At 40.6% G+C, this 27,827-nt stretch overlaps 3 protein-coding genes across 4 annotated transcripts in view; 2 read left to right on the top strand and 1 right to left on the bottom strand.

The window, feature by feature from the left end:
• The window catches only part of LOC120431687 (uncharacterized), a 269,709-nt gene that overhangs the window by 83,500 nt on the left and 158,382 nt on the right, over positions 1-27,827 (top strand). The window lies entirely within an intron of this gene.
• LOC120426026 (putative phosphatidate phosphatase) lies at positions 12,307-13,461 on the top strand. The gene has a single exon (XM_039590705.2). It carries the CDS (start codon positions 12,322-12,324, stop codon positions 13,360-13,362), a length of 1,041 nt encoding a protein of 346 aa, XP_039446639.1. The 5' UTR covers positions 12,307-12,321; the 3' UTR covers positions 13,363-13,461.
• LOC120426023 (uncharacterized) lies at positions 14,368-16,150 on the bottom strand. The gene has a single exon (XM_039590697.2). It carries the CDS (start codon positions 16,148-16,150, stop codon positions 14,636-14,638), a length of 1,515 nt encoding a protein of 504 aa, XP_039446631.1. The 3' UTR covers positions 14,368-14,635.

Below are 27,827 nucleotides of genomic sequence, written 5' to 3'. Positions count from 1 at the left end.
TAGGGAATGTTGAATTAACTTTTACCATATCTGTAGGCTTGTGTAAAAGACTGAAATTTACACGAAGGCAAAAACGTAGGTAACAAAAAAATAAAGATACCCCAATAACAAAAATAAAACTAACACTTCCAAAACATAACAAAATACCAAAGCCTGCTGCTACGAAGAACGCCCCAAGCTTAACTTTTCACACGATGACCCGATGTTTCCCAGGCCGTAATGGGCACCCATTGGCGAAACACAATTTGTCCCCGGCTGTTTGCCGGTTATTTCGCTGAGCTTATTTCGCTGAGCTTCCACCCCCACGGCGGGATCCAATCTATCCAGTTAATTGCATCATTTAGGACGAGCACTCTCGGGCAACGATAAATATAACAAGAAAACGGTTTTCGACCGGCCGGCCGGGGGCCAGTGGAAAATTGGATGACCAGAGGGGGGTTGTTTGATTTTTTCTTTTATTGCAAGCGCCACCGTCGTCGTGCTAAGGCCGTTATGCAGGAGGTCGATTCTGAGCCAGGTAGTCAATCGGGACTAATGGAATGAGATTTTGCGTTTAAATTGAACTTTTTGTATTTATTGTGTTGCTTGAGGGAAAAAAATTAAACTTTTTTACTCATTTATTTTTATCGAAGGCTTTGAATTTTCAATTGACTTAAATTGTTGAATGCCACTGACAATATTGAAATATTTGGCATCAATTTCTCATAATTTCATTGCCGGCCAGCGGGTGTTGAATTGAAAGCGCACTCTTCATACAAATCAACAGCTCATATTTTTTAGGAATATCAGGTGTAGAAGTCACCGATCGATCATCTGTGGTGGCAGCACACTCGCTGTGGGTAAAGGGTAAAGATGAAAGGAAATCGTTTCTTGCAGTGACACCCACAGTGACATTTCCACGTAACGAGCGATTGATTTCCTCTTTTGAATTTAATCTTGCATGTAGTGACAAGTTTGCTTTTGCAAAATTGGAGTTGCATTAACTATTTAATTTGAAATTTAATCAAAACAACATCAATTGTTTGAACGTGATTTTTTTGTTTGTTTTGAAAAAAATTGTTTATTATTTCCACACACTCACAAAGCCATGCAAGACAATAAATTATGCATTCAAATCGTGCCAACATTTCTCTTTAAAGTAAGAAAGAGTGCTATATCTGCTTCCAAACACACACATACAGAGGGCAGAGGGGGTTGTTTATGACGCTCGCTGAGAGAGTCGTTTCAAAGATGAATGATACTGCCTTCAATCCCGTTTTAGACCGGGAATGAGCGTGGGCACATTTAGGGTGCCCAAAAAATGAAACAAACTGATATTATTTCCGTTTTTTCATCGGTGGAAACGTGTTTCAAGTTCAAACATTGATAACTTTTTCGAAGAACTGAAAGAGAAATTATTTAAGCCTACAAAGTTGATACTGATGCGAATAAGTAATTTTTATCATAAACTTGAACTTTGAGTATTGAGCAATTCTCTACTATGTCGGTCTTTTTCTTTTAATTTTAATTTTTGTATTTTTTAATCATGCTGAAACTTTTTTGGTGCCTTCGGTATGCCCAAAGAAGCCATTTCGCTTCATTAGTTTGTCCCTGGGAGCTGAAAAGACAGAATGCGTAACGTGATTTCCGAATGATCCCCACTGTTTCTCACTAATACAACTGCACTACAGATGTAAATATAAACAAAGTAGAAGGCTTTGTTCAAGCTCAAGCGTGACATATGTTTTGCTGTTGAAGTGACTCGTTTTGAAACATTTTGGATCTGATGATATTAAAGTTTTCGCTGAAAAATTAAGTTCTTGGTGCTTTTTTTGTTCGTAGACTAAACGATGGGTGGCCAAAGAGTTCTTCTTTGTTTTCAACGTGATGAAAAATTGCGTCAAAAGTAGGGGAATTTTATGAATCAGAAAGGCAACCGGATGGAAGTTACGAGATTATGTATCTTTGAAGCGCAGTGATAATACAGGAGTAAGATTATTCAATGTTATTTGGCAGGTGCCATTCACAGTTACTGATAATTCGTCGTAAACAATTCGTAAACATACAGTATGTAAAAAAAGTATTTACACCCCTCGGGCACTGTGCACATTTTGTGATGAAACATGTAAACAATTTAATGTTGACATAAACCTAGTACTACGTTTTGTTCAGAAACTCATGCCGAACATTTTGCTGCAAAAAGCTCATGAAAAGATGTTTTCTATAAAAAGTTATATAACAAATACTAATACAAAAATAAATAAGGTGCAAAAAAAGTTTGTACACCTTTCGAAAAATTAACATGAATAAAGTTATTTGTTGACAAATCACCATAAAACCAGTCTCCCAACTCCAAATAGGCATCCTTGACTGATTAAAAATATAATTTGGATTGAATATAAAGTTTACTAATTACTTAGTATAAAAGTTTACATAACTCTTGAAATTCTATATAAAACTTATCTAAACTTAATTTTGCAAACTTTAAATTTAACTAAATGTCAATATATTACCATAGAATTGATAAATAAACAATCTGGAGTGGGTATAACACCGTTCTGGGGTTCTTTGTATCGCTAGAATAGATTTTTCGTTGGAATTTCGTACCAACCCGGAATTACGTCGTCGGAAAATCCGCCGGCATCCGAACCGGTCCACAATTCACAAGTTAACCTATGTGGAAACGGAAAGGGCATAAAATTTCCGATCTTTTGATACCCATACATCTAGGTTTTCTATAAAACCCACGTTTTTAAATACCTGGGCAAAAAGTAAGTTTGATCCACGAGAACAAAAATTACGAAATTCCATACATTTTTGGCAGATTGCTCAAACGAAACCATAACAACGTTTTTGCCTAGGTGTTTAAAAACGTGGGTTTTATAGAAAACCTAGATGTCTGGGTATCAAAAGATCGGAAATTTTATGTCCTTTTAGATGCCACATAGGTTGACTTGTTAATTGTGGACCGGTTCGGATGCCGGCGGATTTTCCGACGACGTAATTCCGGGTTGGTACGAAATTCCAACGAAAAATCTATTCTAGCGATACAAAGACCCCCAGAACGGTGTTATACCCACTCCAGAATGTTTATTTATCAATTCTAGAGTTATGTAAACTTTTATACTAAGTAATTAGTAAACTTTATATTCAATCCAAATTATATTTTTAATCAGTTAAGGATGCCTATTTGGAGTTGGGAGACTGGATTTATGGTGATTTGTCAACAAATAACTTTATTTATGTTAATTTTTCGAAAGGTGTACAAACTTTTTTTGCACCTTATTTATTTTTGTATTAGTATTTGTTATATAACTTTTTATAGAAAACATCTTTTCATGAGCTTTTTGCAGCAAAATGTTCAGCATGAGTTTCTGAACAGAACTTAGTACTAGGTTTATGTCAACATTAAATTGTTTACATGTTTCATCACAAAATGTGCATAGTGCCCGAGGGGTGTAAATACTTTTTTTACATACTGTAGCTTTTACGTGAGACATAGTGCTTATTGAAATGTAAGCGACGAATTATGAAAATCTCGATTACATCCATTTTCTTTAGATTTGTTTACTTTGAATACCTCAAAAGCTCGACCTTTTTATTCCTGACTAAATAAATTATAGAACGATTACAATACTTGCCACTTCTTGGCATTCCGCTTTGACAGTTCTAAATTGAGGCCGCTTTGCGGACCACTATTCTGCACCCAGGTTTGTCCTTATAATTTTCCATACAAATTTGGCAGCTGTCCTTACAAAAATGATGTATAAAAATTCCAAAATCTGTATCTTTTGAAGGAATTTTTCGATCGATTAGTAGGCTTGCAAATTTTACAGGGACCTTAATTTTAAAACACCAAATTTCACGGAAATATCGCGGTACGTGAAAATTGTTAAAGTAACTCTGACAATCTTATGTATAAATTACAGAAACTACTTTTTAAGCATAATTACATATAATTTTTCAATAAACTTAAAAAAATCTTCACTAAAATTGAACGTAACACCAAATAAACTTTTACTAGTTTCCAAAAAAGTTCCACGTGATTTGTGGAAGGGCTTTTATTTTGAAACGAAATCTAGAGCATGCGTATTCATTTATTGAACTTTTTTTTAATATTCGACTTATATAGCAAACAAGTTTTTGCTTATTCGCATCTATTTTATCTTTTTATATTTTATTGAATTTCAAATCAGAGCAAAATTTAATATTATTTTTCAACAAAAATTATTGAAATAACTTGAATAATTTTATCTGTAACAAAATCCTACACGTTATTCAAAACCAGAGCAAAAAACATGTATTTTTTTAGCTTCCACAAGAACGGTGTCGTGAAAATTTAACAGGACTCAGAAAAACTCTTAAATGTTCAAAAAATGTGTTTTTAAAGATAAAAATACTATTCATTTAATCTTGAATAACCCAGCTTGAATCTTTTAATTTCTTTTAAACTTATACCTTTTTAATACCTTTTTAATATTTAATAGAAGTAAAGAAAAACGAAATCATTCTTTTGATAACTTGATGATTCCGAGAATATGTTTTTAACTTGGACTGATTTTTGATAACATCATTAAAGTATTCGCAGCATTCACTTCTCAGTAAATGTTGTAACAATTTTATGTTAATGTATGTTTTGCTCAAAATTCTTCAAATAGTTAGTACCACACTTTTCAATTGAAATCTGTTAAAATTTACCTGAAAAGTCTATATGGATGAAATATCTATTAATTTGTCATATCAAAAACATGCCTTGAGAAAATTAATAAATTTCACGGGATTTCACGGAAATCTTCAAATTTCACGCTGTCCGCGAAATCGTGAAAATTCACTAACCCTATCGATTAGGTTTCTTCAACAAAGTTGTAGGTATGAATAAGGACTACACTGAAAAAAATACACACGGAAAAATATTGCTGATTATTAAGTTCACTTTTTGTCACTAAAACTTGATTTGCAAAAAAAAAAACACTAATTTTAATTTTATTTCATTTTCTGATTTGTTGTAGGGGTCATAAAATGCCAACTTTTCAGAAATTTCCAGAATGGGCAAAAAATCTTCGACCGAGTTATGAATTTTTGAATCAATATTGATTTAAACAAAAATTTGAAATATCGGTCGCGAAAATTTTTCAACTTCATTCTTCGATGTAAAATTGCATGCATATGCAATCAAAAAGTTTTTAAGTGAAATTTTGATAAAGTGCACCGTTTTCAAGTTATACCCTTTTCTAGGTTTTTGACTTGACGAAAAGTGCACACTACAAGTTATCGTAGTGAAATAGTCTCAGTTGTTCAAATTTCAAATAGTCTCAGTTGTTCATTTTTTGAAATATGTGCCCATGTTTGCACACTTTTGAAAAAAATATTCTTGAAAAAATGAAAAAATTCTCAATATTTTGCTTTTTTGTACTTTGTTGATACGACCCTTAGTTGCTGAGTTATTGCAAAGGTTTAAAAACAGGAAAATTGATGTTTTCTAAGTGTCATCCAAACACCACAATTTTTAACGTCGATATCTCAGCAACTAATTGTCCTATTTTCAATGTTAAAATCCGATCATTTCGAAAACACTATTTTTAAAATGTTTAAATCAAGACTAACCTTTCAAAAGGGCGTAATATTGAATGTTTGGCCCTTTTGAAATGTTAGTCTTGATTTATTTTTTTTGAAAATATTGTTTTCGAAAAGATCGGAAAATTTCACGAATGTTTCATATTTTAACATTGAAAATCGGACCATTAGTTGCTGAGATATCGACGTTAAAATGGTGGGTTGTTTGGATGAGAATTAGAAAAAAACAATTTCCTGTTTTTAAACCTTTGCACGGCAATATCTCAGCAACTAAGGGTCGCATCAACAAAGTTCAAAAAAGAAAAATATAGACAAATATTTTTCAACTTGAAAACGGTGCACTTTATCAAAATTTCACTAAAATATTGTTTTATTGCAAATTCGATTTTACATCAAAAAAAGAATTTGAAAAATTCATAACTCGGTAAAAGATTTTTAGCACATTCTGAAAATTTCTGAAAAATTGACATCAACCTAGGAAACATCAACCTAAAATATATCAGAAAATGAAAAAAATAAAAATAGTATTTTTTTGCAAATCAAGTTATAGTAATTTTGAAATTAAAAATCACCAAAAAATTTTTAACGTGTACCATTTCTTTTTTCAGTGTAGTCCTTATCCATACCTACAACTTTGCCCAAGACACCATATTGATCAATAAATTCTTTAAAAAGATACAGATTTTTGAATTTTTACATATCATTTTTGTATGGACAGCTGCCAAATTTGTATGGAAAATTATATGGAAAAACTAATGATGCGAAATGGCTTCTTTGGGCATACCGAAGGCACCAAAAAGTTTCAGCCGGATTAAAAAATACAAAAAAATCGAATGACCGAAGTCACAGAGAATTACTCTATTGACCAAAATTCTCATATTTTGCAAAAGCAATCTTAAAAAGTTTGAAAAAAAGTTTTTTTTCGTATTGCAGAGCAATTTTTTTTCTGGGCACCCTAATGTTAATGTTTGTGAGTGTGTATTTATGTGAATTTTAAAATTTATAGTTTTGCTTAGGAGTCAGCATACTCGGTACACAGTAAGTGTACTGGATTATGCAGAGAACGAGAATGTAAATTAAACTTGAGTTGCAGTTTGAAAAACCCGGATCTGTAAAGGTCCCACAAATCATGGTATTATTGTGAAATGGGTTGTAAATCGTATATGTTTGTACAATGAGTAGTCATGAGGATTAAAACTTTTTTTTTAATATAGTCACACAAGCACATAATTTATACTATTTTATGTACAAACTAAAGAAAATTAATATTTAATTTTTACTGATGCACGAAGTTTGCCGGGAAAAGCTTGTTAGAAATAAAAATAGCTGTCAAATTGCTTCAGATGATAAAACAGCTTCCCAAGTTGAAAAGTACTCTTTAAAGATGCATCTTATGTTTTTTTCACAAAAAATCTTAAAACACTCAAACTTTGACAGACCCCAATCCAATTACCCGTGACTAATAAATAACTCCCCCAGGACGACCCGGGCCGCGACGACATCGTCAACATTTTTTCCCACAATTAATGCGGTAAAATATGATCATGATTAAAATTAATTACTTCCAAGAAGTGGTTTTGGCTCGTCCCCCCCAGAGGCCGAGCTTATCGTTTGTTTGCCATGGCATTATCAACGGTTTTCTTCGCTCTTTGTCCCGGCCAGCAGGTTGAATCTGTCGTCGTCGTCGGAAGTGGACGCCGATGATGAATGTGGTCATTTTCGGGAATGTCACCGGCAGATGACACCTCCTTGCGCACAGAAACGTCCTATCTGATGATTGTTTTCCACCTTGATTGGTCCTATCGGTGAAGGTTTCCCCGTCACGGACTGGCCAAGGACGAGCGCCGTGCGGAATCCTTAAGCAGGGTCTGTTGTCTGTGGAATGTCTCGCAGAGCGGGAGCACAAGTCAGGTAAATTTTGAGTTGTGATAAAAGCCGAAGACACGTTCTGCTTTATTTTCCACTTTTTTGTCAAATTTGGTAGACATTATGAGTCGACGAGACAAGACAGAGAGAAATTCTCGTGTGTATGAACAAAAGTATTACAAAAACTACTTTTTTGGTGGGCGTTATGTGGCTTTTCCGGTGGGCGTAGAAATCTAGACTTTTTTATTAGGTCCAATAAACAAATGTAAACATTGAGTGTAGGGACCTAATAAAGAAAATTAAATGTTCTGGGACAAAATTCAAACACCCAAAGTCATTAAAATTTAAGATTGAGTAACTTGTGGTTTCTCTTTGGTGCATGTTTCTTGTACCAAGCAAGCACAAACATAACAAAACATATCAGTTTATTATAAATAAACAACAGTTTTACAATGTTTGTGAAAGTAAAAATTCTCTACTAAATTTAATTCTTTGCAAAATCAATATATAATAATATAAGGGCGTTATATTGAATGTTTGGCCCTTTTGAAATGTTAGTCTCGGTTAAAAAAAAATATTGCTTTCTAAAAGATCATAAAATTTCACGAATATTTCATGTTTTAACATTGAAAAATCGGACCAGTAGTTGCTGAGATATCGACATTAGAAAATGGTGGGTTGTTTGGGTTAGACATAGAAAACTTTAATTTTCCTTCTTTTCCTTCTTTAAGCCGCTGTATCTCAGCAACCAGAGGTTGCTTCAAAGTCTCTTAGGCAATTTTACAGCAAATTTGTTGAACTTTTCAAAAAAAAATATTTTCAGGGATGGTCACTTACGGTCACCATTTTTTAACATGGAAAAACTGCAAATATTTCACTGTGAGGCACTTTATCAAAAAATGTGTGGAGTACTTTTCGATTGCAAATTTAATTTTACATTAAAAAATGAGGTCGAAAATGTTATCTATAAAATTTCAGATTTTCACAAAAATCATAGCTCGGCGGCAGAATTTTTAACCATAGTTTTCTATGGCTCAAAAGTTGCGGCTTTGTCCCCTAAAACACTGGGTGCAGAATAGTGGATCGCAAAGCGGCCTCAATTCAGAACTGTCAAAGCGGGACCAATTTACTGTTCCCAAATGATACCAAGAAGTGGCAAGTATTGTAATCGATCTATAATTCATTTTGTCGGTGGCGTCGAGCTTTTAAGGTATTCGAAGTAAACAAATCTTAAGAAAAGGGTAGAAATTGAAATTAAGTAAATTCGTCGCATTTCAGTAAGCGCTATGTCTCACGCAAAATTACGTTTATGACGCTTTTTGAAATGTTAGCGACGAATTATCAATAACTATGAATGGCACATGCCAAATAATATTAAATAATCTGACTCGAACATTATCATTGCGCTTCAAAGAAACACAATCTCGGAACTTCGATTCGGTTGTTCTTCTGATTCACAAAATTCCACCCACATCTGACGCAATATTTCGTCCCATGGAAATCAAAAAGTCCTCTTTTGGCCGCCCATCGATTAGTCTACGAACATAAATTTTTCACAAAAATTTAAACATGAACAGATTTAAAAAAAAATCTGAAAAAAGTCATTTCAGCAGCAAAAAATATGTCACGCTTGAGCTTAAACATAACCTGCCACATCGTATATGTTTACAGCTGTAGTGCAGATGTATTAGTGGGGAGCAGTGGGGAGCATTCGAAAATCACGTTACGCATTCTGTCTTTTCAGCACCCAGCTAAAACATATCAAAAAATCTCGAAAAAATACATGTTTAGGGAAATTCAGTTTTTGTGAAAAAAAAGTTATTAAAAAAATTGGCACATTTTTTCCGTGTACCTATTTTTTCTGAATATTCTTCAACAATATCTACAACATTACCTTTGGTCATAGGGAATGCCCCCACAAAATTTGAGCCAAATTAAAAAATACAAATAAATTTCATTTCCGGTTTTGGTAGAAAATTACTCAAATATCGTTTCTTGGCCAAAATTATTTAAAGTTGTTTTTGGCCTTATTCTTGTGTGGTCTTGTTGCTCAATTGGAACCCCAATTTGACAGTTCGATTGAAACCCTGAGAATAACATTTCGCCTCTCCTCTAGTTGAGAGTATCTCTTTCGAACCTTATGTCAATGTAAATACTTTTTTACATACTGTATGATTTCATTATATTTATTATGTTTTTCTAGCTTAAAATCATAAAATTAGCTCAATACAATTTATTGGTGATAATCTATACTTCAATCTTAACAAGGACGTGAAAGAAATTAAAAATTGTTTTTTTTTTTGTTTTTTGTTGTGCTTTGGATTTTGAATCACCAATGTAATTCAAATTTAACAGTCTTATCAATATATTTCTTTCATTTTTTATGACATGACTCATATTTCTTTGAAAAAGTCTTAAAACCAAGAAACCACAACAAATAAACTGATACCAGTCAGTGTTAAATTAAAAATAAGTTTAAAATTTCTTGTTTTATATAAAACATATTTCACAAAATATCTTTAAGTCACTACCGCCAACTGGGGAAAACCGGGACTACAGTCCAACAGGTACAGGAGATTTTAGAGCAATAAATTTGTTAACAGGTTCCGTTCATGTGTTAACCGAAATCATTTAAAAAGAATCAAAACATTATGCAAAAAATGGCTTAAACAGCTGTCTTATTTCGTTACATTTGTTCTTAATTGGCAAAGACGTTGGTGTTTGATGAAAAAAATAAAATAAAATATTATTTTTGAATTAAAAATCATAAATATACGTAAATACCTATAACATAAGTCTTTTAAAAATATATAAAATCAAATACAAAATATTTTATGCGCTAGGTATTCTGAATATCTATAAACCAAAATTTCAACAATTTTCCCTAATAATCCAAATTGTTGCTTATATATGCCGAATACAAATTTAAATGCTTTTAACTTCTTATCGATTACTAAGTATTCACCAGTTCATCTATATTTTCACAACCAAAACTGAATTTCCACACCCAACTGGCAGTCGCATGATTGTGATGCATGGCGGCATGAAAGTATATCAGAATCTGCATGAAATCTGTCCTCATGCATTTTTTGCGATATAGGAGTATGACATTTTTGCCCGTTACCGACAATTATCGACATTACCGACGGCTTTTTGGTTTTATTTCACAAAAAAAAACACTCAGCAGAACGAGGATTGAACCACCAACTTCTTGGTTATTGATCCGACACGCTACCACCGCGCCATGGACGCTTGATGAAAAGTGTGTGAAAGAGCACCAACATATGCTCCTCTCTGGAGTGTTGCTCGGGGACGGACCAGCATTATATGTGTTGGTGAGAACTGCAGATCGCTGAAATTTTTACACGCGGGCAAAAATGATCTACAGGCTTACTGCAAAAATTGTTATAAAATATGACATTTTCTGCAGCAAATTCAATGTTGCAGATTTTGAGATATATTTTTCCTTTGGGTGCAGTCCATTTTTTTCGATTTCGGGAATTCCGGGACAAATTTTTTAAAATTCCCGGGATTCGGGAATTCCCGGTTTTTTTTTTCAAAATCCCGGGACGCACTACGCAGTTGATTAATTCTGCTTGTCAGGTAGGGGAAGGTGGGGCAAGACGACCATATGGGGCAAGAGGAACAATCGCTCGTACGGCCGTAATTTTTACAATTTTGATTATTTCCAGTATGAGGAATTGTTGCTAGCAATGCAATTAGCTGATTCTACTACCACATAGCCGCCAAAACCACGTTAACGCCACTGGGCATAAGATTTAATGAAGTTTTTTCAAAACCATTGTTTTTTTTTTATAATATTTGGAAAGTACAAAATAAGGCTTAGGGTTCGTTTTAAGGCACATTTTATCAAAATCATATTTTTCCTAGACCAGTAGTGTCCCTACCAATGACTTGCACCTATTATAAAGTGTGATTTAACTTTTGGTTATTTTTGTTGAAAGCTATTAAAAAATCTTGTTAAGGTGGGGCAAGTGTGCCATATGGATTTTTAGTATGGAAAAAAATACGAATTGCTGCAACAACATATTTTATTGGGAAATAAATACATAAAATTACTTGAAAAAAGTTTAACAATTGTTAAAAAAAATGTCCATGCAAAATATAGTGATATTATGAAAATTTCCTTTTTTTCATCGAAGTAATATTTTTTTTTCGTAAAAACGTTCAAATTTTTAGTATAATATTGTTATTTGATCTAAAAATGAAAGAAACGTTTCAAACACATTCTAATCTGATGTATCTATATGATAAAAGTTCAATTGTAAGCAAATTAACATGTTGTTTCATGCATTGTTCCTCTTGCCCCAACGGGTTGTTCGTCTTACCCCACTAGTTGAGTAGAACGTACGGAAAATCAAATTTTTTAAAAATCAATTTTTTACATTAAAAACTGGATTTAAAAAAAAAAAGTTCTATCAAAGTCTTAGTCAAGACCTGGAATTAGATGATTATAAAAAAATCCGACAGATTTTTTAACGTTTTTGATGAGTTATAACGAGCATTTTCTTAGCTTGTTACACTTGCCCCACTTTCCCCTACAGTAAATATACGTTCCTGTATGTTTGTATATCTCCACAGGTACAGGAAACGTTTCTTTGACATTTTTTTTCAGAAAGTTTATTTCAAAATGCATTGCTAAGTTCAAAATTTAATCACATTGAGGACGACAACTTCCATCAATGATTCGTTCAAACGTAACTTACAAAAATACACACAGCTGCACAGTTCTCGCGGGCGCGCGCCTGCCCTGCATTAATCACTTGACTCACGTCGTCAGTAGCGGTTTGCCGGGGGATTGCCATTCACCAACTGCAGTTCAATTGGGTGAAACACACTCACCCAGCACACGATTCCCAGCAAGTAAATACAAACAATGCCATGACTAAGCGCGCGACGCCCAGCCAAATGCAAATTAGTGCGCAGTGTAATTTTATCGTTCGTCAAGTTTGGGTGTCGATTGCTGAACGACGTCGCGCGATGATGACCTCCACAGCCGATGGCACCCGGAACGACTCCCGGCGGATACTGGTGCGCGTCGGCATCGACGTGGCCATCCTGTGTGCCGTTGGGCTGTTCATGCAGATCTTCCTCGCCGTGGCGGAACCCGCGAGGCGTGGGTTTTTCTGCGATGACGAATCGCTGCGGTACCCGTTCCGAGAGTCTACCGTCGCGAGCTGGCAGCTCTGGTGGGTGATTGCGACCGGGATTCCACTGGCGGTGATCTTCGTGACGGAGCGGGTCCGCGCGGAGGTGAAGACCGTCGCCGAGCCGTTGCAGTTCTTCCGGTGGCAGGTCCCATTTTGGGTGGTTGAGGCGTACAAATCGGTTGGAATGTTCGGATTTGGGGCGACCTGCAACCACGTGCTGACCAACGTGGGCAAGTTCAGCGTGGGAAGGCTGCGACCCCACTTCTTCGCCGTTTGCCAACCAGTGTTGCCAGATGGGACGAGCTGCCTCAACAAAACCCTAAACTACGGTCGTTACATCGAAGACTTCACCTGTTCCAGCAGAACCGCCACCGACCACATGCTGTCGGAACTGCCGCTGTCATTCCCCAGCGGTCACTCCAGTGTTGCCATGTACGCGCTGGTTTACTGTGCAATCTACCTGCAGGTGCGACTCAACTGGGGTCGTTCGGGACTGCTCAAGCACTTTCTGCAGTTTTTGCTGATTGCGCTCGGTTGGTACACCTGTTTGAGTCGCGTCGCGGATTACAAGCACTTTTGGTCGGACGTGCTGGCAGGCGGGTTGCTGGGAACGGGGACGGCCGTTGTGGTGGCCAACGATTGGTCGAATCTGTTCAAGAGGCGGCGAAGCTGGAAGCAGCGAGTGAACTCGGGAACGCAGACTTCAGACGAGAATAAGCGGAACAGTGGTGGTGGTGATCGGGGGAGGGAAAATCCTGGTTACGTTCCGTAACTATAGTGAATAATGAGTAATACGTTTAAGTGAAACTTGGGCAGGAATCTAATCGCTTTAGAAGAATTTAGTGAATAATAATAAGACTAATGTGTACTACTTTTTTGCTTCAATATTTAAGAAATTCCTTGAATCTTATTTTGATTTGAAAATAGATATTTTCATCTCTATCAATCTGAAACCGTCGTGCTAACTGACGTTGCGAGAAAAAAGCGTTTTAATGTTTGACCTTGAATTAAAAAAAAAACGAGATCACGCAATGTGTGTTTTATTTGGTTCATCATTTTGTACAATGTCCCGACGTTTAGTTGAATTAGGTTGCCGGAGTCCCGAGTTATAGTTGAACATGTTTTCGGTAGTCGAGCTCGTCCCTGTGACAAACGCGTTCTGACCTGAAATCCCATTGGCCAATTGTCGCACTTACATCAATTTTCAGGCTGTGTGTGATAGCACGACAAGGTTGAATGTTCTTTCATATGAAAAGTGACAAAAATACACGGAGTTTTTTTCGGTTTTTATTGAATATCTCCGGATTGAAATCGAATTTTGGGGATTTGTGAAGGTCAAAAGGTGAGGCGCTCTCAACTTAATTTGGCCCAAAATGCACGTACGACAAGTTAGTACGACAGCGACGAAATGGTATATCCCTTTTACTACTTTATTTTATTTTTATTTTTTTGTGTTCAGTGGGGGAGATGGGGGTAAGACGGCCACCCTAAGTTAAAAACTCATTTGAAATAAAACCAAATCTTTATTTTCAACTCCAACTTAGTACAGATCCTAGTTGGACTTCTCCTTCATAGAAATTACTTAACTTGGTATCTTTAAAATAAACTTTTCTTTACTTTTTATGGATTCAAAAAAACATGCTTCCCGGGCAGACGGTAATAACAAAATGTATGCCATTTCAATAACAAATACTGTTAAAATAACAAAAAGTGTTATGGAATATTCTTGCAAAATCAATTTTTGCATAAGAGTTTAGTAACATTTTATGTTATTGTTGCGGCGTATCTTCGATCGAGCGGACTGTAAAAACTCGCGGACTTCAGGCTGCCTTTCCGGACAAATCAAACACGTGAAAGTTTACTAAAACTAAGAAAAAACTTCTCTATTCCGATTCTATTTTACAGAGTTGACGTGTTGTTTCTACGCGATCCTTCGTGCGACTTGCTTTGGCGCGCACTTTCCGTTCGGTTTTCGTGTTCGTTGCGCGCGAACTCTCGTCGTCGCGCCGTTGTTGTTGTTCCGTCAAGTTGGCAGCGACGTTCTGTCAGTGGTGCAGGGGTGGGGTTGCGCATACTGGTTCGAAACTGGCTTTTTCTTGGTCAAACTTCGGCATTGGCCGAACATTCTCCCCCCGGGTTGAAGGCTCGGCTTCTAAAGTCAAACCCGCTAGGAGAGAATCGGCCGCTGGTCTCGCTGGAGTTCGTTGGTGGTTCAAGCTCTTGGACCAGATGCGCATGCTTCGTCTCGAACTTGCTGCCATCTGGTGGTGATCTTTGGTTGGTTGAGTGGTTGAGTGGGAGGCACAGATCGGCTGCATGCCCGGATCCCAAACCAAACGTGGCTTCGTTACTGTGCTGGTGAAGACAACGGACTGCAGCAGCTTCTCCGCAAACCTTCTGGTTGCGCGGACACGGTCAGTTGATCGTGCGACGTTGCCGTTGAACAGCTGGCAGCTGTACGTCTCAGTCTTGTGGTTTGGCTTCGTGGTTGCGTCCTCTTGGACGGCAGGTGCTGTGCAAACGGGCTGTGCACTGCTCGGAAGCGAACGGTCCTCGACGTTCACTTCGTCGGCTTCGGCTGGCTGCAGTGAGCGTGCTTCCTCGTTCGTCACTGCCTGGTTCGTGGTATTACCGGGATCTTCGTCGATCAGTCCAGCTGTCTCCGGCCTTGCAACAGCTTTCTGGTCATCGGATTCGGCGTCATCTCGTTCTGCGTCGGCTGGTAGCAGTGAACCAAGTTCCACTGGCTGACACCAGCCAACGTCGACGTCACCGTGGATCCGCTCTTCTGACCGCTGCGTAGGGGTTACGTCCGAATCGCCGGACACGTCGACGTCACCTCGAACTCTTGTCGAGACTTCGTGTCGAACCACTTCAGGTTCGGCGGGCGGATGCATTTCAGAGAGTTTCTCCAGTTGGAGGGATCTGTCTGGCATGTTTTGGGAGGCTTTCAAGTTAGAGTTCGTCTCGTGACTCTGACCGAGCGGTACTTCACTGGGTGCAACGCAATCGGTACACAAGTGGCAACCGTTGCACCGCGTGCACAACGGGTCGCCACGCTCTGTGGTTGCGTTGGATGGGCTCACGAGGAGTTGGATTGGGGCACATACCTTAGCATCAGCTGCTGCTGGGTCGGTTATCTCCGGAACATCGCCGTCACCGGCACACTCACCTTCACCAACCTGCTGCGAGGTTGCCAAAGGCTGGGCTTGTTGAAGTTCAGTGGCTTGGACGGGCTGGGACAGCAGTGCGAGACTGAGGGCTACAATCTTGTTGTTGACTCCTTGCAGTAGCCCCTCAATCGCCGCACACTCCAAGTCGTGGGCGTCTCGCTCATCGGCGAAACTGTGGCACTCCTCAATTTCTCGCAGCACTCGATCAAACTCACCGTAGAATCGCTCGATGTTCTTCGCGAACACCCGGAACTCTGGCAAGGATGGCAGTTGTTGGTCTTCTTCAAGGGTGGAAAGTCGGTCTTGGAGTAGCAGGATCTTTAACTTGAGCTGGCGTCGCTTGTTGGCCAAGCTCTTCGCTGACCTCGGTTGTCCGGCGGAGTTCATCTTCTCAGGTGCGATGCTTTATTGGGATGTTGATGTTGGGATGTTGTTGATGAAAAAGGGAGTGGTGCCCACCATTCGGGCGGAATCAACTGATGAAGACGACCTCCAGATGGGCACTGGAAAGGGAACTAGCCTGTAAGAAGTTGGTTCATTGGAGAAAGAAAGGTTTGTTAGTTAAAAATATAATAAAAATATTAAACGGAAATCAACAAAGCCCATTTGCTTTTAACAATGATTTTCCTGATGATCGATTAGAATCAGACGTGCATCCGCTCTAACTCCTCTTTTAGAAGAACTTGTTTGGCATTTGGCGTAGATGATTCCCAGCATGTTGTGCCAGTGTTTAGAGCACACTTATTACGCTAATCTTTAAGGCTCCCGAAGACCCTAGGAGTCTATATAATAGACCAAGTGAGATGTAGGTTAAGAACCGTTAAGTGCACTCAAAGAGACGTTCTTCTTAAGAGCTTATGAGAACAGTCACATGAAAATATACCTGAAGGCGGTTTTCCCAATGAACCAATGTTTTCTACACATTATTCATGCTAAAAACAAGACGTTTTTAACTGGCAACAAGCATAACGTTACTTAAAACTTAAATGCCAACCAGAACAAGTTGAGTGCCGTTAAGAAGAGCTCTTAGTGCCGATGCATGTCTGATTAGAATACTTGCTGCTTCTGGTGAACAGTAAAATGGTTTCGCTTTTACAGTTCAAAACGGTTCCACTTTTGAGCCGCTCTATTCATCCTCCAGTGCAGCACTAGTATTGAAAGGTATTAATTTTCCATTCTATTATTTTTGGTAGGGAAAAGTAGGCCGTTTCATTTATCTAGAAGGGCAGGAAAAGTTGACAGTTTCACAGCGGAATTGCAAAAATGCATTTTTGCAATTCCGTCGTGAAACTACTTACTTTTCCTGTCATTCTTGAAGGACAAATTAGCCCACTTTTCAGTACCAAAAATAACAGAATCGAATAGCAACACCTTTCAAAATAAATGCTAAAAAGTTCTACTTTTCAGCACTCAAATGGGTGCTGAAAAGTTTAACTTTTCAGCACTTGTTTCGAAAAGTAACACTTTTCAACATTTTTTTGATTTAAACGATTTATTGACAAAATACATGAAAATTTGAAATAAAATTTCACTCAGTGTGTGTTTTTTGGAATTGCAAAAAATGTTGTATGGAACTCGTTGCAAAACTTGATTTTTTCAGCACTCTTCGTATTTATCCAACTCGGTGAACCTCGTTGGATAAATGTACGACTCATGCTGAAAAAATCTTCTTTATGCAACTTGTTGCATAAACTACTATTTCAACAGTAAAATATGTTGTAAAACTTAATCTTTTTTTTACTCATAAACATATGACTTTTGAAGCTAGCAACAGTAATTTGTGGTCCATTTTTGACTGTCAAACATTGTTTTCTATCATGCACCTGATTATTTGCTTACTTAAGGAAATATTATATTATTATTCTATAAACATCCAATAACCCTTAATACCCTTATCAATCTCAAACCTGCTAAAATGCCGATTTTGTCCGCTAAATCATTGCAGACAGGTGCCATTTGAAATTTAATTCTTGAGAAAATCAAGATTTAATAAAGAATATAATTTAAAATTAAGGATTTTATAAAATACATGAAAAAAAACTCAGACAAAACTATTTTATAAAATGTTTAGTGATTTGCAATCTTCATCAAAGTTGTTTCTTGTCTTATTTTACACATTTTAATAAGCAAATGACACATAAAACACATCAATTGACAAGTTTTCTTTGAAGCATCGAAAAGGAAGTGTCAAACTTAAAAACAGTATGGAAAAATAATTACTCTCCGGATAAGGGGCTGAAGAGTTGAACTTTCCATCACTCATGTAGACGCAGAAATAGTAATTTGTGCAACAAGTTGCAAAAAGAAGATTTCTGCAGCACGAGTCGTACAACCAGGTTTGCCGAGTTGAATAAATACGACGAGTGCTGAAAAAATCTAATTTTTCAACGAGCTGTTTACAATTTTTTTTGCAATTCCGAAAAACGCTTTTTGAATGAAATTTTATATATATAAACTCACCGTTTGAAACAAAACAATATTGAAAAATGTCACTTTTCGATACTTGTGTTGAATAGTAGAACTTTTCAACACTGGTATTGGAAGTTATTATTTTCCATTCTGTTATTTTTGGTCGAGAATGACAGGAAAAGTAAGTTGTTTCATGACGGAATTGCAAAAAAAAATATTTTTTGTAATTCCGTCATGAAACTACTTACTTTTCCTGTTATTCTTGAATGACGAAATAGCCTACTTTTCTGTACCAAAAATAACAGAATCGAATAGCAACACTTTTCAAAATAAATGCTGAAAAGTTCTACTTTTCAGCACTTGTTTCGAAAAGTAACACTTTTCAACATTTTTTTTTTTATTTAAACGATTTATTGACAAAATACATGAAAATTTGACATAAAATTTCACTCAGTGTATGTTTTTTTTTGGAATTGCAAAAAAATGTTGTATGGAACTCGTTGCAAAACTTGATTTTTTCAGCACTCTTCGTATTTATGTACGACTCGTGCTGAAAAAATCCTCTTTTTGCAACTTGTTGCACAAACTACTATTTCAGTACTGTTATTTTTGGAAATGAGAAGTAGGCCGCTTCATCATTCGAGATTGACAGGAAAAGTAAGGAGTTTCACGACGGAAATGCAAACAAAAATGTTTGGCGTAAGAAGTAATTTCCAATACGAATCTACTGCTCCCCCGAAAAGCTTCTATTTTCGTGACAATTTTGGTAATCCTTTTCAAGCTTTTACTCTGTTTCTGTCATCGAACGAACCCAGAGAGACTTTTTCGCTGAAGGTTCGTAATTAAAATTCAACAGCTCGAGCGTGAAAATTTAATTAGTGCAGCAGCAGCACACAGCACACAATTGTATCAACTGTGTCCGGGGAATTGCTGGACCCCCTGCTGAGGACGGTTTGCTACACCGAGGGAAATCCTGGCGCACAAATGAGCTGTTTTTTTCTCTCCGTGCATTGCACTCATTTTCCGTTTTGTTCTGCATTATGTTGTGCACCACCGCCACCACAGCGGATATGTTGCCGGGAAAATGATGAACATAATGAGTGTTGTGGGTGGGTGGGTGGTTTGGGTCCTCCCCCCGCCCAAGTGGGTGAGAAAATGATTTTTCATTGTTTGCCATTGCATGGTGAATGGCGGTGCGGTGCGGTCATTATATTTTTTTTTTGCTCAAGCTTCATTCATTTATTTATACACTCCCCTTGTGCATAACGAGAGGAAAAAAGGGGTTGAAAATGGCTGCGATTGAATGAGTGCAGTACGAGGAAAGCTGCAACGATTGTTCTTCTCGACAGAAAGTGGGATTGCATTTGCAAATATTCTCTGCAGTTTTTTCTCCTCTTTCCCAGCGAGGTAAGGTTTATTTTCGGTGCACTGGAATAATTAATGTAATGCGGTACGGCAAACAGAAATAATTGCTTATTTGTGAATTCATGATCAATTTCGTCCGTTCGAAAGAGTAATCCCGTAATTTTATGATATTTATTTTTATCTGTAAAGTCCAGCAAATGTAATTATCGAATAAGCATCCAATATATTCATGAATCACCCCTCTAGATAGACCTGTTGCTCAATGTAAACTGATCCACCCCCGCGTAATAACTGTGGGTGTCGAAAGGTGGATTTATTGTGGAATAACTGAAATCTGATAGATCAATCACACTGTCATCGTTTCTAGTTCGTAAATAAGGCAAGGGGAAGGGGGAGGGATTTGTTTTGTAAATAATCACCATTTGTGCGCACTAAATGTTTGCACGTGCCATCCGTGGTCATGTTGATGTAACAACCGTTTGCTGATGGGTGTTATTTGGGTGATATAATCATGGAATTTGTTCTTTGTTTGCGTGGCAATAATAGCATGATGGCATTTCTGCAAACAGACGACCTTTTTTTTCTTTAAAAAAAAAGAATGAAATAATGCCAATTGTTTTCAAAATTAACAGCTCTGTCAAATTAGTACTGTTGAATGAAAAGATACTGTTAAATAATCAGTGATTTAAATTTCCTGTAAGTGTTTTGAGTTTTAATAAGATTAAATAAGTTTTCAAATATGTCATTGACTAGATCATTGATATAAATCCATATAAATCACTCGAATAAGTTCACCGCATCGATAGAAAACATTGCCGTCGTATGGAATTATTCAGCTGAGCAAATCTTTCAAGAATGGGAAAATTCTTTTTTTTTGCCATTCTTCATGCGAGAATGCTGACGCATATATTTTGTGGTTCGACTTATACTCGTTTTGTAGTAGCTTGTCTACCGATGTTTCCTACAACATGTCAGATATCGTAGCTTTTCGGTTTCTTTTGCCCTATCCGTTTTTGCATAACTGTTCAATGTTTATACAACAACTTTTGTGACATAGGACATTCATCCGGCTACAAACAATTTGTTTACCATGTGCTCCTTAAATCGCCTTTAAGTAGGCTTCATTTTGTCTTGATTTCGTAAGTTTATTTAACAGGGTTCATTGGATTCCAATGAGAGCTTTCTAAGCTTTTGTTGAAATGATTTCCATGAAAAAATAACGACACGGGACGGATTTTCAAACACAAGTTCCTGAAGGACCCTATCCGCCAGAGACTATGGATAAATGCCCCGCGAAGTGGCGATAAAGACGGTTTTGCAAGTTTGAAGTTCAGATTTGTTCGAACCGCTTCGCGATGAACTTCTTGTGAGTCCACAAAAGGTAGGATTCTACACAAGCGCGCGATTCCTTCGATTCTCTGTGCGAGTAGACAGCGGAAGTGGGCCATTCCTCGCAGAAGGATGCTCGAAAAGACCAGCTCCACCACAATCACCGGAATCACGGATGTTTCTGCACTTGGTCGGTTACTCCCTGCCGGAGATTGCAGCGAGTTGTTCGGAAGGATCAACAGCGGGACTTGCCCAGTCCCCGGTCCAGTACTACTCGGGTAATCTTCCCGGCCAATCGGAAGCAACAGTTCTCATCTTTTTTCGTAACAGATTTTTTTTTTTTTTTTTTTTTTTTCATAAAATTATTTTTATTAGGTCCTTTTCGGTACTGGGACCTGGTTAGGACCGAGTCGGCTTTTGTAATTACATTTGACTTAATAATTACAGAGGATCTTGTGTGTAAATGTTAGTGGGAGGGGAGCCGATTACCCGCGGCCTACTCGGGGTTAGTAGGGAAGGGATTGATGTTAAAGACAAGGCGTAGGAAGGGAAGGGGGATTGTGTAGGGGTCTTGGTTGGCTCTTCTGGCCTTTGCGTTTTGTCCTCAGCCGCAACTCGGTGTCCAGCTGCTGGGGCGTTCTTGCTTTGCTTCCGGTGCAAACCAGAAACGACGGCTTTGTGTGAAGGCGAGTTATACTAACTGAAGGAAAACTAACTGAAGGAAAACTAACTGAAGAAAAACTAAATGGATATTTTGGAATCTAAGAGGAACTGATAGATCGGATAGAGAACATCCAGGTCTAGTTGAGATAACGCGTCTCGCATCGGGATTTCTGGTGGTCTTCCTCGGGCCCTGAGGGTATCTTTTAACTTAATTCTGTGAACATGGTGATCTGGACACGCCCATACGAGATGGTCGATGTCCTGATAACCCTGCCCACAGTCGCAAAGGTTCGTATCACTCATGTTGATACGATAAAGATGAGCCTTGGACGAGTAATGGTTCGACATAAGGCGGGACATCGTTCTGATGAATCCACGCGTCAAGTCCATCCCCTTGAACCAGGCTTTTCTTTGCACCTTAGGTCGTATGGAATACATCCAACGTCCCTTGGTGTCGTCGTCCCATTGTTTTTGCCAATCCAGAAGCGCACGCTGCCTCGGAAAACCGTAACATTCTTGTAGGCTAATTGGCCTTTCAAAAATGTCTCCACTCTCAGCACCCTTCTTGGCGAGCAAGTCCGCTTTTTCATTACCCGGAATCGAGCAATGAGCGCGGACCCACACCACCGTGATGCTGAAGGACTGAGCCGCCAGGTTGTTTAAAGTCTTGCGTATTTCCGTGAGGAAAAACGTAGACTCCCTGGTCGGCTTCAGAGACCGGATAGCCTCAACAGAGCTAAAGCTATCGGTGAAGATGAAGTAGTGGTCAGGTGGCATGGTCTCGATGATTCGCAGTGCGCAGTAAACCGCGGCTAACTCTGCGACGTAAACCGAACTCGGGTCCTTCAGCTTAAAGAACAGCTGATAAGATTCATGATAAACACCGAAGCCCGTACAGCCGTCGAGCTTGGAGCCATCGGTGAAGAATCTGTTGTTTGGAGGAACATGGTTGTACTTTGATGCGAAGATCGACGGTACAACCCCCCGCAGAAGATGGTTTGGGATACCGCGAGTATCGGCTTTCATGGAAGTGTCGAAGCCAATCAGGGTGCTGCTGGTTAACGGAGGCGTGCGCTGTACCGTTGTGCTCGGGCTCCACTCCCACGATGACATAAAGTCATAATATAGAAGCATGCGCCGAGACTCAACGTGAAGGTTCAGCAACGTTTCAAAGTTGTCAATTACCAGTTTATTCCTGTAATCACACCGGATCAGGAACCGGTAAGACAGTTCGTAGTAACGAGTTCGCAGAGGCAACACTCCCGCCAAGACCTCGAGGGTCATGTTGTGAGTTGAATGCATGCATCCCAAGACAATGCGAAGACTTCGGTACTGTATCCGCTGGAGAACCAACAAGCGTGATTTTGCAGCTATTTGGAAGCAGAAACTGCCATATTCCAGCACCGAGAGTATCGTTGTCTTGTACAGTCGAAGCAGGTCAGAAGGATGAGCACCCCACCGGTTGCCAGAGACGCTGCGCAGAAAATTAGTTCTTTGCAGGCACTTTTGCTTCAGGTAGTTAATGTGCTTCCCCCATGTTCCCTTCTGATCAAAGATGGTACCCATGTACATGAAGTGGTCCGACTGCTCGATAGTCTTTCCCGAGAGAGAAAGATTGAGCTGCGGCGGTTCATGCTTCCCCGTAAAAACGACCAGTTCCGTCTTCTCCGGAGAGAATTCAATACCCTTTCCAACTGCCCAATGGGCCAAGTTGTTCAGGGTTTCTTGCAAGGGTTCTAGCAGATCGACTTCTTTCTTGGCAGCGATTGAGACCACTGCGTCATCTGCGTACTGTATAAGGGTGCAGTCTCCGGTCAAGCAATCATCGATATCGCTGACGTAGAAGTTATACATGGATGGGCTAAGGCGTGAGCCTTGTGCCAAACCCATGTAACTTATCCGGGTGATTGCCAGATCACCTTGCACAAAGTGCATGTGTTTTTCTGACAACAGGTTGATGAGGAAGTTGCACATCGTCGGATTGAGACCGCTCCGCCGCAGCTTTACTCCCAACACCTCGATGGAGACTGAATCGAATGCACCCTTGATGTCTAGAAAGACAGAAGCCATTTGCTGTTTTTTACCACGGGCTATGTCGATTCCTGTGGCCAGCAAGGCTAGACAGTCGCTTGTTCCCTTGCCTCTCCGGAAGCCATACTGCGTGTCTGACAGCAAGTGCTCTCGTTCCATCCATGGTTCGAGGCGGTCGAGGATCATCTTCTCCAGCAACTTGCGTAGACACGACAGCAAGCTGATTGGACGATACGAGTTGTGATCGGACGCCGGCTTACCGGGCTTTTGAATGGCAACCACCCGGACCTGTCGCCATTCGTGTGGAATTACGTTCTGCTCCACGAGCGTGTTGAACAGATTCAACAGACGCTGCTTGGCGACGTCCGGAAGATTCTTCAGCAAGCTGAACTTGATCTTGTCCGGACCAGGAGCAGTGTTGTTGCCCGTCAATAGTGCTATGGAGAGCTCTACCATCGAGAAGGGAGGATTAGAATCGCTCCCATCAACAACGTCGAATGATGGTTGTGTCGGCACCGAGTCCGGGCACACCTTCTTGGCGAAATCCAATATCCACTTGTCCGATTTTTCCACACTCTCGTTCGGAACGGAACCTCTACGCATGGCCCTCGCAACGCGCCACAGAGTGCTCATGGACGTATCTGCTGGTAGTCCTTCAACGAACTCCCGCCAGTACATTCGCTTCTTCCGCTTCAGAGTATTACTGTACCTGCGATCAAGAGCTCTGTACTTTTGGAAGTTCGCTCGGATTCCACACTTGCAGAAGTCCACATAAGCTACAGACCTGGCCGCCGAGAGATCGGTACACTCCTTGTCCCACCAGGGAAGTGGAGGTCGCGTTCGGATGTACGGTCCCGGGACGGGTTTCGTCTGAGCTTGTATCGCACTGTCATAGATCAAATTAGCCAAAAACGCATATTCTTCAAGCGGTGCCAACCCTGCTCGCAACTCAACTCCAATGGAGACTGCCTCCGCGTACTGTTTCCAGTCGATATTTCGCGTCAGATCGTAAGGCATCTCCACCGTTGTCGATTGCTGTGGGCCATGGCTAACCAGAATAGCGATCGGCAAATGATCACTGCCACGAGGATCTTGAAGCACGTTCCAGTCACAAAGAACTGCCAGACTGTTGGAACAGAGCGACAAGTCGATGGCACTCGCCTTCGTACCGGACGAAGTTGGCGTCGGTGGTGTTGCAATGCGCGTAACTTGCTTGTCCCTGTTTAGGAGGGTCATCTGGAAGTCGTCGCACAGTTCATGAATCAGATATGCTTGAGGGTCTGTCTTGTGACTTCCCCACTCGGTGCTGTGAAGATTAAAGTCACCCAGAACCAGTCGCGGTGCCTGCAACAGCTCAAGCATACCCCACAACTTTTGTCGAGTTAACGACACCTGTGGAGGAACGTAGACGGACACAATGCAAATGTCCAGTCCTCTGATGCTGGCCTGTACTGCGACTGCTTCGATTCCTCCTAGCTTCGGGAGCGTGACCTTTCTAAAAGTGTGGCATTTCCTGACCCCAATCAGTACGCCTCCACCTCTATTTGGCCCTGCCCTGCTCTCTGTGATGATGTTGTACCCCCGGAAAGCTGGCGTCTCATCTCCGATAAGAAACGTTTCGCTCAGCGCAAACACATCACAGTCCCGTTCGAATGCGAATTGTTGAAAATCGTTTAACTTGGGGGTTAAACTTCTACAATTCCATTGTAGAAAGGAGATGCCGTTTTTCGTTTTTGGTGTATTACCCATCAAAGGAAATGAACGACAAGAGGGGCATCGTGCTAGCAAGCTGTTTCCCGATGTGTCTAGCGAGAGGCTCAAACCGCTTTATGATTAAACGCGTCGGTTCACTCACAAAAGAGCACAGCCATTCCACGATTGTGGAAAAAGGAAGGACTCCTTTGAAGGCATCGGTGATCGGATTCGGTTGAGGAACCGTTTTTAGGGGGATCTTTGGCAGCTTGGGAACGGGCTTCAGCGGCTTGAGAGGAATCGGTGCCGGCTTCGGTGTCGGCTTCGGTGCCGGCTTCGGAGCGGGCTTACCCGACGGACCGAAAGGAAAATCCTCCTCGAAGTTCAACGAGTCACTTTCCTTACCCTTGCCGCCAGTGGCTTTCCTGGACTTGGAAGCCTTGTTGCGCTTCGGGTTTGGTCCGGAAGAGTCACTTTCCTCGTCTCTCTGGAAGAGGACCTCCACATCGGAATCTTCGTCCCCCGAATCTTCATCCGCCAAAGGAGCGAAGCGATTGGAGTGGGTCACCTTACTAAGGATTTCCGCAAAGGACTTCTTGGAGCGTTCCCTCAAGGATCGCTTCATCTTGTCCTCGCGCTCCTTGTACTTTGGGCACTGTCGAGTTTTGTGCGGTTCCCCGCCACAAAGCAGGCATTTTTCAGCCTGCTTTTGGCAATCCACGTCCTTGTGGGGGCCGGCGCACTTTGAGCACTTGCTCTTGTTGCTGCAGTAGGTCTTGGTGTGTCCCAACTGCTGGCAGTTTTCGCAGCTCATCACTCGCGGAACGTACAATCGAACTGGAAGCCGAAGCTTGTACAGCTCAATGTAGTCCGGCAGAGCTGACCCTGCAAAAGTCACCCGGAACGAGGCAGAAGGAATGAACTTCTTCTGGCCACCCTCGGTGGTGACGTTGCCCAGTTGCCGGCACTCGAGTACCTCCACAGCTGGAAGTTTAGGGTTCTTGAAGCGTCCCACCGCCCTTGAGAGGTCGACAAGCGACAGACTGTCATCGGTCACCACGCCGTCGATCTCGACTTTGTGGGCCGGAATCCAAACACGGTACTCAATGCTGAACCGCAGATCAGTTACGATCTGATTCGCTTGCACCGCGGAGTTCACGATCACGCGGAGCTTGCTCTTGTTCAGCTTGGTACATTCGACCACCCCAGGATAGTGCTTCTGCAAATCCTTGGTGATCTGTACAAAGTTTAACGGCTTCTGTTTGGGCCGGAAGAAGACCACCCATTCCGTTTGCGATCCCTCTTGATACTGACGAGGACGAGAAATCGGTTTTTGAGAATGAGGATTCAGGGGCGGAGGGGGATTTGGATCCGGATTCGGCACCGGTGTTTTAGGAGGAATTGGATCTGGATTGGGAGGAATCGGTTCTGGAGTCAAGGGAGGAATCGGGTCTGGAGTCAAGGGAGGAATCGGGTTTGGAGTCAAGGGAGGAATCGGTGGTTGAGGGGGAACCGGATTCGGATCTGATTTAGAACGCTTTCGCTTCGTCCTCTTAGACCCGTCCGAGGATCCCCCTTTACTGCCAGCATCCTTATCCTTCAGGAAGAGGTCCCTGTTGGTGGTGTTTGAAGGAACTCCCAAAACGGAGTCCGCCATTTCCACGTCCTCGTCACCCTCAAGGGTTGAATCGGAGTCGAATTCCTCATGGTCCGACTCGGTCGGATCCATGTTTGCGAAGAAACGCGATAAACTAAACGAAAATGAAAGTGATGAAACTAATCGCAAAAGTAAAAAAGGAGAAAGAAAAAAAAAACTAACCAAAAAAAAAAAAACTATGAGAAAAAAAAAACTATGAGAAAAAAAAAAAACTAAACGCTAACAAAAAACTCGCCTTTCGCACTCACCGCCGAACTGGCCGCACTGGCTGCCGCCCGCAGCGGGATGCGCGGGAAGCTCGTTTGCGCGCGCTTGTTGTTGTTGTTGTTGTGCTGCCTGCTGCCAGCCACGTAAACAACGGGGGTTGTCTCCGACCTGGCCTGGCCGAAAACTGGTCCGCCGACCGCAGTCGACTCTCCGGGGCCGATTCCACCGGTCAACGACCGTCTCTCGCCTCAGCTGCCTCCGCAGCCGCTGCTGCTGACTCCTCCTGCTGCTGCTGCTCGGATACGGGAACTCGTTCCTTCTCCGCCGCTGCACCGCCGCCGTGTCCACGACGACCAGATTGTGGCCTCTCTGACCACCGGAACGGGCTTGTCCGCTCGCACACGCCTCGGAATCGCCGTGAAAAACGCGCCAAACACACCGCGAAAAAAACACGACCACGCGCTGAGACTTCTGCCGGAGCAATCAACTTGCGTAACAGATTTGCACACACAAAAAGTGATGTTTCTTGAAGATTTGGTGTAAACAAACACCAATGCTTCTACACTCACAGAGCCCACGCAACAGTATTAGTTAAGAGCCCACAATAAACAACGTGGGCTCTTCACTAATACTACTACGTGGGCTCTTCGAGGTTTTGGCGACTGTCAAACGTTCTAGCCATTTACAGTGGTGCCAGAGGGTGGCACAAAA

The sequence above is a fragment of the Culex pipiens genome, chromosome 1 (assembly GCF_016801865.2).
Source record: "Culex pipiens pallens isolate TS chromosome 1, TS_CPP_V2, whole genome shotgun sequence".
Lineage (NCBI taxonomy): Eukaryota > Metazoa > Arthropoda > Insecta > Diptera > Culicidae > Culex > Culex pipiens.
This window is presented reverse-complemented; position numbering and strand designations above follow the sequence as displayed.

Excerpts from the sequence above, each read along its gene's own strand:
- LOC120426026 (XM_039590705.2), top strand. The coding sequence starts at position 12,322 with ATGACTAAGCGCGCGACGCCCAGCCAAATGCAAATTAGTGCGCAGTGT.
- LOC120426023 (XM_039590697.2), bottom strand. The coding sequence starts at position 16,150 with ATGAACTCCGCCGGACAACCGAGGTCAGCGAAGAGCTTGGCCAACAAG.